The sequence below is a fragment of the Trematomus bernacchii genome, unplaced genomic scaffold (genome assembly GCF_902827165.1).
Source record: "Trematomus bernacchii unplaced genomic scaffold, fTreBer1.1, whole genome shotgun sequence".
In the NCBI taxonomy this organism is placed as follows: Eukaryota; Metazoa; Chordata; class Actinopteri; order Perciformes; family Nototheniidae; genus Trematomus; species Trematomus bernacchii.
In genome coordinates this window covers 4,732,631-4,747,196 of record NW_022988097.1, presented here as the reverse complement: position 1 = coordinate 4,747,196, position 14,566 = coordinate 4,732,631, and the positions used below count along the sequence as shown (strand labels likewise).

Here is a 14,566-nt window from a genome sequence, read left to right as displayed (position 1 = left end):
GTGTCGGAGGCTGTTAAAGGCAATGTGAGCATCCATTCCCATTGGATAACGGAGAATTGTACACCCGGAAGTAAGTATTCCCCTTACTGTCGATTGATTTGACAGTGATATCTCCACTACTCATCAACTCAAAAACACCAGATTATCCTTGTTAATTAAACGACATTGATAGGTTTTAGTGTGTGTACAATGCTTTTGTCACGTTTTCCCCTTCAATTCTGAGAAACAAGTCGTTTTCTATGAGTTTTGGATGGCCGAAGACATTACATTACCCACAATCCTCTGTAGCAACCATATTAAATAATACATTATTCCGAGTGTGCTTGCTTTTCTCTTTGAAAGTCATCACATAACGGCATTGTAATACACGTTTCGGCTGCATTAAATATGACATATCTGCCGTAGTTAACTCTATTTATAGAGCCCTGATGACAAGACTTCTAGACAAACAGGAACTGCCGCCAAAACTGAAAACTTGACGTGGATCTTAAATATATAAGCAATTAAACAACATCTTACATTTCTTTTCACACAATACGTCTCCTTGCAGTATCAACACTAATTCGGCTGACTTTTACATTTGATCCAATTGGTAGATAGGCTGTATTTACGCCATAACGGTGCACAGCTGATAGAAAGGGACACCTACTGGTTAAAGCACGTTATTGCATTTTATAATTTTATTATTAGATATTAATAGGAGGATGTGCAAAACAGACCAACTAATAAGGCTTTATTTAAACATTAAAGAATACTTTAGGTTAAGGTCTTCTTTTGAATAAGAAAAAAGCTTTGGGGGTATAGAAGATGAATATGGAGGGATGAAACCCTCTTTGATGGTCACACATGCAGAGCACACAGCACACACAGTGAAATTTGTATCTACAGATAAATATTAAGCCTGACAAAGTACTTAACGTCTAATATATTGCTTTCCTGCAATGTTAACTATGTTTAAGCACTTATTTTAACTGATATTATACATATGTATTATACTCTTATAAGATGTATGTAGATAGTATAAGAAATGTGCAGAATATGACAATGTAATGGTGGAGGTACACACATATTGATAGATGTCTTGTAATGCACTGTTGAGGAACCTGCGACCCAAGTTTTTCATTCATTGCATAACTACTGTGACCAACTGTAAACCCCTCACACACCATTGCACGCTGTACTCTTTAGTCAACTGGACATCATTATCAATGCGCAGATCACTGCACTGGTACAAACTCATCTATACCGCTATGCTTGGACTGCTGCCCCTCTACATATCCACTTACATATCACACAAACAGTACAGCTATAGCCTACGATCTCAAAATTACATCACTCTGTCCGTCCCCTCAGTACGCACGGTGCTTGGGAAAAAAGCCATATCATACTCTGCCCCCTCGACCTGGAACACACTTCAGCAGGAACTTAAGCTGACCAGTTTGATACCCATCACGGATTTTAAACTAATTTTAAAAAAGCTGGAGAAATCATCTGTGGGTGTTTGCACCTGCTATATCTGACTACTGTATATGGATTTCAATGACTACTTTTTTTACGGTGTTGTATTTTAGTGTTGCCTCTGTGTTTAGTGTCCTGTCTGTCTGTAACTTTGTGTGGTGTTACCACTGACAGGTCTCTCTTGAAAATGAGACCTTGTGTCTCAATGAGACTTTACACCTGTATAAATAAAGGCTAAATTAAAAAAAAAAAATACATTTTTTTTAAAACTACACCGTAGTTGTGTATAATATGATATGTCAATAAACCTTAGAAAATCTTGAAATCTTGAATGGGACGTGCAAAATAGTCATTATATACAGTCTTTAATTAACTATAGAGAATAACGACGAGTAAAGAATATACTTTATAGGGATCCTATTAATATCTAATAATACAATTATAAAATGCAATAACGTGCTTTAACCAGTAGGTGTCCCTTTCTATCAGCTGTGCACCGTTATGGCGTAAATACAGCCTATCTACCAATTGGATCAAATATAAAAGTCAGCCGAATTAGTGTTGATACTGCAAGGAGACGTATTGTGTGAAAAGAAATGTAAGATGTTGTTTAATTGCTTATATATTTAAGATCCACGTCAAGTTTTCAGTTTTGGCAGCAGTTCCTGTTTGTCTAGAAGTCTTGTCATCAGGGCAGAGTTAACTACGGCAGATATGTCATATCTAATGCAGCCGAAACGTGTATTACAATGCCGTTATGTGATGACTTTCAAAAAGAAAGGCAAGCACACTCGGAATAATGTATTATTTAATTGTTTTATACAGTCTATGGTTGCTACAGAGGATTGTGGGTAATGTCATGTCTTCGGCCATCCAAAACTCATAGAAAACGACTTGTTTCTCAGAATTGAAGGGGAAAACGTGACAAAAGCATTGCACACACACTAAAACCTATCAATGTCGTTTAATTAACAAGGATAATCTGGTGTTTTTGAGTTGATGAGTAGTGGAGATATCACTGTCAAATCAATCGACAGTAAGGGGAATACTTACTTCCGGGTGTACAATTCTCCGTTATCCAATGGGAATGGACGCTCACATTGCCTTTAACAGCCTCCGACACAAACGAATGCCGTGCTTCCATGAGCGTCAAATCCCGCAGCAGATGGGAATACATTGCAATCAGTTGAAAGCTATTTGCGTCTGTTTATGAAGCTGAAGGAGCCTAGGAGCGTCCCAACTGCACACCTCGGGACCCTGACCAAGCGTCGCTCCTGGACGTTTATGGAGTGAGAGTGTGTTGGCTAAATGTGTTATGTTACAAATATCTTACCTTCCTATAGCTTGTAACACGAATGAACCAAGTCCCAGCACCTATTATGTGCATGGTACACCACCCAGGACTAGAGCTGTCTCAACCACCCTGCAGAACCTCCATAGCATGTACAGATTCGATTATGGACCTTTGAGGCGTAGAACGGAAGAAGAGTAAGTTATTCTTATCTGTAATAAACTACTACTGTGTTTGATGAGAAATCAAATCATGGTTTGCTATATATGAATGATATGTTATAGGAGCAAATAATTCAGGGAAGAAAGGCTACTAAGTATTTCCATCAAACTTTATTTTTAGAAAGGTACAAAATGAACATGCGTAAATATACATAATACACTGTATATCATCCATTCCTCCCCTTATAGGCGTTTTCGGCATCTTGCCTATCGCAGCTTTGTAAGCTGGTGCTGGGGCTTTTTAGGACGAGGCATCAGAGTGGTCATCCCGTCATGTGTTGTCCGCCGGATACGCCAGGAGTTTCCTGATCTGGCTGGACGAAATAAAATGCAAATCACAAAATATTAGAGAAACTTAGTTGTTTTAGGTTCGTTAGCTTGCCAGCTAGATTAATATGCTAACCTACGTTTGCCAGTTGTTCAGTGTAATATGCCAACCTACTATGAACAACAGCTAGTGGTTCATATTAGGCTAGCAAGAACATGTTTACAATTGCAATCTTAGGCCCCAGCTCCACGGGAACCCATACGGCAAAACGCATCGGAGTAACGCAAATGCAACCGCAAAAAACCTTCCGCCCACACGCAATATACACCGGATTGTGTCAAGCTCCACGAGACGGCTCCGTTTACATCCAACCGCTGGAAAAGCTGCAGTACATATGCCGAACCTGTACGTGGCGCTGTAACTTCCTCCACAAAAGCAGCAACTTCCTCCACAAAAGCAGCGAAGAAGAATGGTTGTCATGGCTGCACTTCTGTTTATTCTCCGCGGTGGGGGCGGAGGGAACCGCGCAGAGTTTTTCGCCGGTCAATGTGTGTTAAAGTTTAAATCTTCATGCTTCCTCATGCAGCAGCTGATCCAGTAAGTAAACCCGACAGTAAAAATAAACATATTATAACTAGTTTAGGTAGTTTGAGAGGTAATTAAAATAGCTAAGGGTGGTGATCTGACTTGAAGTGTGTGTTTTGCTCCCGCTGCTTCACAGCGGGAGGAGCTGCGTGTCTCCGTCCTGTCAGATTAGACTTCACTCGCGTTTATGTTCATATCGAGATAAAGATAAATAATCTGAATTCAGTGTGCAGTGTACTTTTGCGGGGGTGAGCAGCAGAGGTGGGGAGAGGCGGGGAGAGGCGGGGCTATGAAACGCATGACCGTATAGGCGACCCCACGGCCCCGTTGGACCCCCCAGAGCGCTCCGTTCCCAGATCTAGCCACCTTTGGACCCGTTGTCGTTTGCGGGGTCTGTTTCTACGTTTCTGTTACGGCGTCGTCGAGCTTAAAGGGCTATACGCATGAGAAATATGCGGATTCAACCCGTTTTCGTCCTCGTGGAGCCTACGCCTTATACGGGTAGTCTGCTACGTTCGGTCATACATTGTTGTATGTGCGTTTGTTCGGCACCCTCGTATTAAAACTTTGCACGAAAAAAAAAAAAGTTAAGGGCTAGTACCTTGATTTTTTACAGAAGAGTACAGTTTTTACAAGTACAGCACCTAATGGTGCTACAAAATTGGTTAAACCTGGGGAAGTAATAAGAATTTTGCATTTTACAAAAAACAACACAGAACTAAGCTTCATTTTCTGTATTCATGATGATTCCTATAGATTCTCATATTAAGATCCCTTTGGCTGGATGTTCTGTATATCCAGTGGCGGCCGGTGGTCTTTTTTTTTGGTGGGGCTCTTGACGTACCGTAAGTGACCTGTCCGGGGGTCCGGGGGGGTTTCCCCCCGGAATTTCTTTTTCGAGAAATGACCCCTTAAATGATGACTTCTGGTGATGTTAGAGGGGGGGGGAAAGGAGAAATCGAGGCTTAAAAATATGAGAAGACTGATCAATACCTCCATAATCTTCAGTGTGGAAAATATTATTTATCAACCTGAACATCTACTACTTTACCAGGAATTTGTGTTCTCAGAACTGGTCTGTTTTTTTTCTTTCTTAAAACTGTTCATGTTTTATGAACCAACACCTTCACCAAGTAGCTTTACAGTGAACTGCATGTGAGATATAAAAATTAATAGCATCTTTTCAGTAGGCATTAATTATAAATATTTAAGTGGTTCAATACAAGTCACTACAGCATTTCAAACTGAACTGTGAATAAATGCAATTTAAAAAAAATAACCACAGCACAAAATGTCATAAATTGTGTTTTTTCTTTGTTTCTCTGAGGATTATTTACAAACAGGCTTATTTACATATAGCAATAACTCAGAAATGAAAAAGCTACATCGTCTAACACGAACAACCAGTTAGCATAATGATAATATATGTGTTATGTACAATGTAACTGGCAAGGCTAGAGCAAGAAGAACATAAAGTTTGCAAAAGGTTTAAATAACTTCAAGTATCTGTCTTCAGATTACGTGGAGGTTTTAGTCCGATGGGAAGCAGATTTTAAGCGACACCGAAGATAAACCAAAAATGTGGTGGAGGAGCTGCAAACCGTGTAGTGTTGCTGGGACAGAACAGGAGCTATAACCGTTGGAAAATACATCACAGACAATGCAACAAACGTGGAGACAGAACAATCACTTCTGTGATAAATGCCCACTTATTAATAAACTTCTAACAACCATGGGAAACCTCCTCTCTACATATAAAGTGATATCCAAGCATGGGAAACAAAAGACAGCATTTACCTGTTTGCATCCAGCTAGCCAAGCCTTTCTTGTGTACCAGCTACTAAGCCTCGTGTATAAATGTTGTCTTTTTCACGAGATTGCTGCGATATATTCAAATCGGGTTGGTCCGGTGCAAGGTCTTTAAGCAACAATTTATCTGCCAAACTTCTCCTTTCGAAAGGATTGGAGATTAGCTCTTGAACAGAATTAGCCGGGGACCGAGGTCCGGAGACTCCACCTGCACACGAAGCCATCCTCATCAACTACTACTGCGTCAACCGGATACGAGTCACTGTCCAAACTACTCACAGACTGCACTGGGCGCTGACATTGGCGCCTCGGTGACCGTCATCTTTGACGACGCTGATTGGCTGAAATTATATTTTCGCGGCATAGTTTACACGTTACAGATAGCAACAGTCAGCTGCTGGTGGCTGCTGCTGCACTGGTTGAAGGCTCCTCTCTTAGCGCCCAGACGAGAGAAGGTGCATGGGCAAGTCCAGGCAGGAAACATGTGACTTATCAGTAACTTTAGACATCGTAACACAATTTTAAACGAGATTTTATTGTAGATTATACATTTTACTGATACCAATTATATAATATTTACCTTGTTCATTAAAAATAAAAATAAAAACATATATATTTTTTTAAACATATTTTTTTATTTTTATTTTAATTTTAATTATTATTTATTTTTATTTTTTTCAATATGGAAAGAGGTGGGGCGGCGCCCCTAGCGCCCCTATGGACCGGCCGCCACTGTGTATATCCTACACCATCCCTCCCCCAGCTTACAAACTGTAGCTGGAGCTGTCAGAGGGTGCCAGAAACTAAGGATGTGAAATTGATTTTAGGTTATAGCGATTAGCCCTATTCTTCCTCTGCTTCTTCATTGACAACCGCTCTTCCTCCTCTTACTCCGCTTACTCCGCTCTGATTTCTCTTCTCCTCCTCTCTCAGTAACAGTTACTCTTAGATTTGTTATGTCCTTTAATACACTGATACAGAGGTCTCCTGCCTGCAGTGATTAATTATCAAGTTTGGACATAGTTCATGTGGAAAGTGACGTCACAGTCACGTGACGTGGTCAAATGACTGGTGACCGGTAAACAGGAAGTGATACAAGTTTTGCCGGGAGTTTCAGAAAGGCTTTCACCTGGATGCACTTTCCATATTGTCTCCCTCTCACCAAGGTAGGAATTCAGGTTTTAAGATGGTTTTATGTTATTTTAAATTAACCTATGGAAGTGGCTTGATTCAGCTTTTATTAGGGTGAGGGCAAGACAAGTTTTCATGGAGAGAAACTCTTCTGACATTCAAAGCACGAGACCTGGTATCTTACAAGCTAGCCTATTTGTTTTAATATGGTGTTTTAATAGTTTTTAACCTGTATGTGTTTTGCAGAGTGTAGAATTGCTCATAACAAAGCAAACATTTACTTGGTTAACTTTCTTTTATTATAGCTTTTAATTGTTGTTTATAACATCTGTTTACATTAATAGAGCTGAGAGTGACCATTTCCTCTGCTGGATTGAGCTGGGAGTATCTACTACTCTGTGAAAGTATGCCTTGATTTTAACACTCTTTTAATGCTATGTTGAATTTATGTTTGAGGCTGGCAACTAATATGTTGTGTTTTCTTTTTTAAAGGACCAGGCCAGCCACTCTTCTTTAGTGTTTTTCTGTGAAGTGTTTTCTTGTGGGCAGTATAATAAATGTAAGGTTTTGTGTTTCCGGTCACCCTCCTCTCCCTCTCGGGCCAGAGGTGGAACCATGTCTACTTTCAGACCTGCAGCTGAGGAGGGTAAACTAATGTAGTAATGTAACTTATACTTGCCCTTTTATCCATTGACAGCTGCTGAACATTGACATTTTTAACATTTATATTTGTGAAATAAAGTTGCATCATTTTGGTTATTCATGCCTCTACTTGTTAATGTCCTTGTTAAGGAAGGCCTTAAAATAGGTTAAAAACAACACATTTAGATTAAGGGTCCTCGGGTTCCTCCTGCCTCTTAGGAGCTGGCGTTGTCAGCTTTAAAGGTAACTCCAGCCACAGTTACCACATTCACTTTGAAGTGGTGGCAGTGCCCTGCAGTAGCATGGCTGCTTGCATTTTCAACGGTGAACTGTGCACACAAATACACTGAAAAAGTGAGGAATCAGTGTGTCGCTGCTCCCTGCAACAAGTGTGAGAATAAATGCAGGGAAATTAGTTTATACAATTTAAAATGGAACAACCTGGGTGTAAAAAGAAAAGGAAAATAAGTGCTCTACCAAAGCCATACTACTTCTCTCGGATCAGGACATGCATAGGTTTGTATTATTTAACAGGACGTCCTGAATGCATCTGCTGTATGTGTTGGCTACAGATGCTACCACCGTTATCATAAACACTGTGCTCCTTTTTGTATATTGTCTTCTGGAAGTAAATCATTTAAGTTCTTTTTTTACTTGTTGTAATTTTCACAGAATATTTTGATGGAAGTGATAGTGTATGTAACAGTGATAAAATACTAGTATAGTTTCAATAATATGACACCAAAATGATAAACAACTCTATTCTAGTAGTGTCTTTTTTTAACTTTAATCTATTTCAATTTGTTATGTAAATCTTGGTGCACTTACAAGTTTATTGAAAAAAAACAAAAAGTGAATCTCCCATTTTGTTTTGAATAGGTGGAAATGGCCAATTTTCCGGCCTAAAATATATTAAACAAGACAACGATTTGTTGTTGTTCTGATAGCCACTGCAACATTATGCAATCAATAATGGGGTCACAAGTAGTTTAGTTTTAGATTGCTTGGTTTGAACCTGTTAGACACAGTTTTGTGAAAAAAAAGCCCGTTAAGCCCCGTAGCCGCCGGCGGGGGATATGGGGCTTAACGGGCTTTTTTTTCACAAAACTGTGTCTCAGGGCTTCTTAAAATGTAATAAACTATGAATGTGTCATACTCACTTAACGGGAAGAAACTAAGCTAACTGACGATATGAACCATTTTTACCGAAACAAAACACAAGTCTCACAAGAAGCGTCTAAATGAGCCCTGAGCGAAAAAATGCTAACGCACTTAGCAAAGAACTCTAGGTATAAATCGATCGATATACTTATTGGATCTGCACAAACAAGTTTAGCTAACATCCTGAGATTCCACAGATTATAGAAATATAAGTATCATTACTGAGCGATCAGAACTTGCGACAGGGGAAGCAAAACCTACCTACGCGTCACTCTGACTCCTTATTTGGTAACATGTGTGTGTGTGGAACTTCCCCTCGATTCCATTGGCTCTAGCGGTTAAAAAGAGGTGTCAATCATCAAAATCGACCAAGAGGGCCAGAGATAGGTCAAATCCACCCAAATGACCCCAGAAGTGGTTTTATTTTGCTAAATCTCTCTAAAAAGGTCGAATTTCACTTGTTTTGCATCAATCTTGATACAGGGTACTTATTATATGTTATAGTTTGGATTCCTAAAGCTTTTAGTCTACCATCCCATCATTCAAGGGTAGTTTTCACTATAAGTAATATGTTTTTTGGACGGACACAATCATTTACATTTTTTTACTATGTTCAATCTGAATTTAATTTAAAATAAAAAAATCTATATTAATTCTGACTCTTCTACATCCAACTCACAGGTTTATCATTGCTTTGAGAACAAATATTATTAATTTACCCCTTTTAGAAGTGAAGATATAGTCATTTGTTCTGGGAATGTCATTTTCGAGCCTGAGACCTTCACACTGAAAGATTGGGAACCACTGCCTTTAAACACAAGTTATTGTGTATCATATAATGGTGATAGTAAGACTTGGTTGAAAATAAAGCACAGTTTTTAGTTTTATAAACTCAAAATAAAGGGTAAAGTCCAAAAACATACAACCATGAGACGGAGCAGCAGCCGATGTTCATTATTCCCATGCAGGAATCCTCTCATGTGGGTTTCTGTGTGTTCCCTGTACCACTGCAGCCTTCTGCTTCCCCTCTTCCAAATTCAAGATAAATGTGCTTCAGCGTCCTCTCTTTGACTTCCAGTTTTACTGCAAACACTTCATCTCCTCACAAACTTTTTTTTCTCAGTAAATTTGCACCACCCTGCTTTAAAGTTACTCCTCTTTAATGTGGTGTATCCAATGTGTTGACCTTCAGAGACGTTCTTTTAAAAGCTTGGGGGGGAAAATAGATAAAAACAGTTTATTTAGAAGATAACTTCTTGACGTCCAACCAGAGTCTTTGAAACAGGAAACAGAATAAATTCAAATGGAAAGGAGTGTTTTTGATGAAAACGGTGTGCCCTCAAATCTACACACGTCAATACTTCTGTTTCTCTTTTTGTGATGATCAAGCAAAGACCAGCCTCAAGCTTTCTTTTTGAGAAATAATTACCACAACTTCTTCATTTAGTACCTCTGAAATATGCTTTCATCTTGCACCTGCTGTATCTCTCTCGCTGTCCTTTGCAAGTCAATCATTTTTCACGAGTAACTTATTAATGTCAGTTACAGATTTGGAAAGTGCTGTTAGAGGGTTTTGAAGCATCCACACTGAGGAGGTGGAGGCTGAAGGAGACTGCAGTGCTGGACCTTGGCTCTCTGTTTGTTTGCTCGGCTGCTCGCTCCTCCTTCCATCCAGGGGAATTTCTTTTTCTCCCCCCCCCCCTTTTTTTTATACAGAAATCAGGGATTATTTTGAACTAAAATAGATGGATAGAATCAATCAACCATGGTTTTACTTTTCTCTTCTTCTACACAACCGTCCCCTTTCACCTCCACCCTCACACCCTTTTCCCTCCCTCCTTTCTCCTTTCTCCCCTCTCCTTCTCTGTGTCTCCCCCACCCCCCTCTCGGGGCTGCAGACTGAGGAGATGCATAAATTCAGATGCATTAGTATTCCAGTCAGGCTCTCCATTTCAAGGCAAGGCCTAGCGCCCTTCCACCTCTCCGCTCTCCCCTCCTTCACTCTCCCCTCTCCAGCTCTATTTTTGAATCATTTAAGCAGAGCTGCATCTAGCTATACTTATTTCCAAACCATCCCTAAATTATTTTTAAGGCATTATGATTATTTTTGGGGAATATAGTTCTATTTTGCCCTTGCATGCCCAATTATACGCAGCTGTAGTCTTTGAAATGAGATTCATCTGCTTCTGATTGTCTGATTGTGTGTGTGTGTGTGTGTGTGTGTGTGTGTGTGTGTGTGTGTGTGTGTGTGTGTGTGTGTGTGTGTGTGTGTGTGTCTGAGTGTGTGTGTGTGTGTGTGTGTGTGTGTGTGTGTGTGTGTGTGTGTGTGTGTGTGTGTGTGTGTGTGTGTGTGTGTCATTGTGTTTTGCTGTCAGGCCCGGCGGCCAAGGCGATAAATCACGCATGTCTGATTGAGGAGGGCAGAGGGCCCGGACAATAACATTTCAGTGGAAGTGCTGGAGAGCGGCTCAGTTTGATGCGTCGAGCCTGCAGACCTGCAGCCAGCTACCTGTTGAACCTCTGGATATTTTACAGCTGTTATTGACACCAGGAACTCGGAGAAAAGTTGCCCTTTGACATGACCTTGAAGCTGAGTGAAGGTTACTCTGCTTAAGTATATTGCATGCATAAATGGAGCATAATAATGCCTTTCGTGTCATTATAATAGGTCACAATCTAACATGAACACACTTTTACATTTTGTAAAAATTTAATTGGGATTTTGAATCGAGAAATATATATAGTTTTTGTTTAAATATTGCTGCCCAATATTTGAATAATAATTATAATATTATAATAAAAATGAAGATCAAAACAATATTTAAAATATTATATTATAATAGAAATGAATATCAAAACCATCATTAAAATGTAATATTACAATAGAAATCCAAATAATTAACATATATTATTATAAAAACGATCAAAACAATCATTAAAATAAAGATGAAGATCAAAATAGAAATAAGATAATAATATTGGAATAAAAGTATCGTAATAATAATTTTGTATCATTTTACGTCTACTTCTAAATCTTCAATAGTTACTCATCAAAAGTTGCACTCTGTTTTAGACAGTGAACAGTTGTAGCAAGAAATTGTTTATTACAACATACATAGTTTATTTCAAAACATAATACAAGCTTTATACTGAAAATAAATAATTACTTGAGCTGTCATCGAAATTTGGAATAAAACCGCCGGAACAGTTCAAATCTTACTGAAAATAGTGTGTGTTTTTTTTACATTGCTAATTAAGTGCATGAATAACTAAGAGCATTTTTGTTTAAATTAATGACTTCAAAAGGGTAATATATAAAACTGTACAATATTCGAAAAAATACTTAAGAAATAAACCAATAACAGGAGTATTTAAGATTATAAAATTTTGATACTGACGTACAATAAAATTATAGGCAGGTGTATAGCGTCGTCAACCCCTCTTTCTATTCTCGGCTCTGGTTCAGAGTCCACACAGTTTATATGGTCGAAGATGATTGAAATCAAATGCATGAAATTATAAATAGCTGTAGCTGTGTGTGTGGCTTCATAAGCTACAGGCCATTAGGGAGGAATTTAATAAAACAAAACCTCCAAGTGCTATTATGTTGGTAGCTCTACAACTGAAATGAGGGCCTATATTTGCATATGCAAAAAATAATTACAGATCTGCTACGAGTATGTTACAAAATAATGAGTGTAAATATGAGAAATAAAGCAGTGTATAAGCCCGAGGGAAGCATGAGGTGGACAGTAAAAAAAAACGGCCTCTGGTGCTGCAAGAAATCAATTAAGAAAAGATTATTTGCTTCACTCCGCAGATCAAACAACACAAATAAGAAGCCCGAAAAAATAAAAAGTCCCATCGTATCATTATTACCGAGCTGATAAGATGTGGTGACACAAACCAAAGGCGCTGGCAGGTTATTATAGGCACATTTTGTATTTATATCCGTGATGTAGAAAATAATTTGGCGGGCTCCAAAAGGTGATCTGAAATGTGACGTTTTGATAAAATAATGCCCCCTGTGACGGTTATAAAATGAAGGCTGAACAGGTATCTCTGTTATTGTTATTGTGTTTCAGTGCTGGAGTCTGTACCGGGACGGGGCGCGAGGGCTTGGAGGTGCCCTCGCGCTCCGGAGAGTCTGTACCGGGGGGGGATTCCTCCCGGTGCTTCGGTCAGAGATCGTGGCACGACGAGGCGTCTCCCGCGCTCCCGCCGTGAGAATAAGGTCCCTCGTGCTGCAGCTCTCCCGGCGGCGTCATGCGCTTCTCTTTCTGCCTCCGGTTGCAGAACCACACGCGCACCACCTCCTTCTCCAGCTGCAGCGAGTCCGCGAGCGACGTGATCTCCGGCGCGGCGGGTTTGGGACACTTGAGGAAGTGCGTCTCCAGAATCCCCTTCACGCTCACCTCGATGGAGGTCCTCTTCTTCCTCTTCCTCCCCTGAGCTGCTATCTTGTCTATACTGCTCGCGCTGCCCGTGGTCGAGTCCGCCTCCTCCAGCCACTTGTTCAGCAGCGGCTTGAGTTTGCACATGTTTTTAAAGCTCAGCTGCAGCGCCTCGAACCTGCAGATGGTGGTTTGGGAAAACACGTTCCCGTAGAGCGTGCCAAGGGCCAGCCCCACGTCCGCCTGCGTGAAGCCCAGCTTGATCCTCCGCTGCTTGAACAGCTTGGCAAAGAGCTCCAGCTCGTCCGACGTCGGCGTCTCCTCGTCGGAGTGGTCGTGGCAGTGGTGCCCACCGAGGTCGCTGTGCTCCGGGCTGAGCGTGTCCCTGAGGCCCGGGTGCATGCCCTGGCCCTGCTGGTTGGGTGGAGGCGTGAGGCCACCGTGGTCCAGCATGCCGTTGACAGTGAAGCCCGCCTGGGAGTAGATGTTGATCTGCTGAGCGCTGGTGATGGAGGAGTTGTGGGACACCTGAGTCCCCCACGCTCCCGGGTGGTTGCCATGGTTGTTGTGATGCGGGGAGTGATGCGCAACGTGCGGGGAGCGGTGATGGATGATGCCGAGCTGCAGGTCTTCCCGGCCCGGCTTCACGTCCTGCTGCTCCATGGAGGCCGACCATGGGCTGCCCTCCGACAGGCTGCTCGCCCACTGGTGCGCGAGGGGGTGCCCGTTGCTCTGGAGGCTCTGCAGGTAGTCACTCTGGAGGAGCTTTTGGTGCCCTCTGTACGGGCTTGCAGGCTGCATGGCCTGGCTGTCCGGGTGGATCATGGGGCTGGAGCTGAGCAGGGTGTAGGGGCTGGAGGCAGCTGTGGCCATGCTGGCTGCTGAACCCCACTAGTGCTACTGAAGGAAGGGAGCAGCTCAGCCTCTGACATCTCCCTCTCTCTGGAGTCTCGGCAGCAGCATGGCATTGACTGACAGTCCGCCCCGCCACTCACAGGGCGACCGAGGCGCAGTGACGACGCGTCTCCACCAATGACAGCGCAGATACCCGAACCTCCGCCTCTGTTAGCGCAGAGCTGCGGGGAGGAAAGGGTTACAGGGCGTTCGAACCGGAAGTGAGTCGGGATGCTGGTCCAGTGGGTCTGACTGTGGAATGATGTGCGCGTGGAGCGCAGTTCCTGTTTATTAATTAAAGTTTTCCAACTGATTTACGCACGAGTTTATTGCTGCTCCTGTCACCCTTGAGCGCGTGCGAAGGAGGAGATTAAAACGCAATGGCATTTGTTAGACGTGCCAACACTTAATTGTGTAGGTTACAATCAAACCAAGAGCAGTTATAACTGCTAATTATTAACTTTTATAAAATACATCCTGAGGTGTTTACAGAATGAACCTCTCGAGATTTTACGCACAGGACATGTATGTTCCATACTAATTTTGGCCAGACTAAAATCATGCATGTCCTGGGCTTTTAATTCGATTTAGTATTTAAAATAAGATTTCCATAAGATATCAAAAAGTACTATACTCTGACAGGTCCAACTCACAATTACGTGCTACTACATAGGCTACTACGCATTTTTACAACCTAAAAGTTAATAAAATC

At 41.4% G+C, this 14,566-nt stretch overlaps 1 protein-coding gene across 1 annotated transcript; it reads right to left on the bottom strand.

The window, feature by feature from the left end:
- Positions 1-11,744: 11,744 nt before the first annotated feature.
- Positions 11,745-13,842, bottom strand: LOC117475198 (POU domain, class 3, transcription factor 4-B-like). The gene has a single exon (XM_034121358.1). It carries the CDS (start codon positions 13,831-13,833, stop codon positions 12,748-12,750), a length of 1,086 nt encoding a protein of 361 aa, XP_033977249.1. The 5' UTR covers positions 13,834-13,842; the 3' UTR covers positions 11,745-12,747.
- Positions 13,843-14,566: the final 724 nt, after the last annotated feature.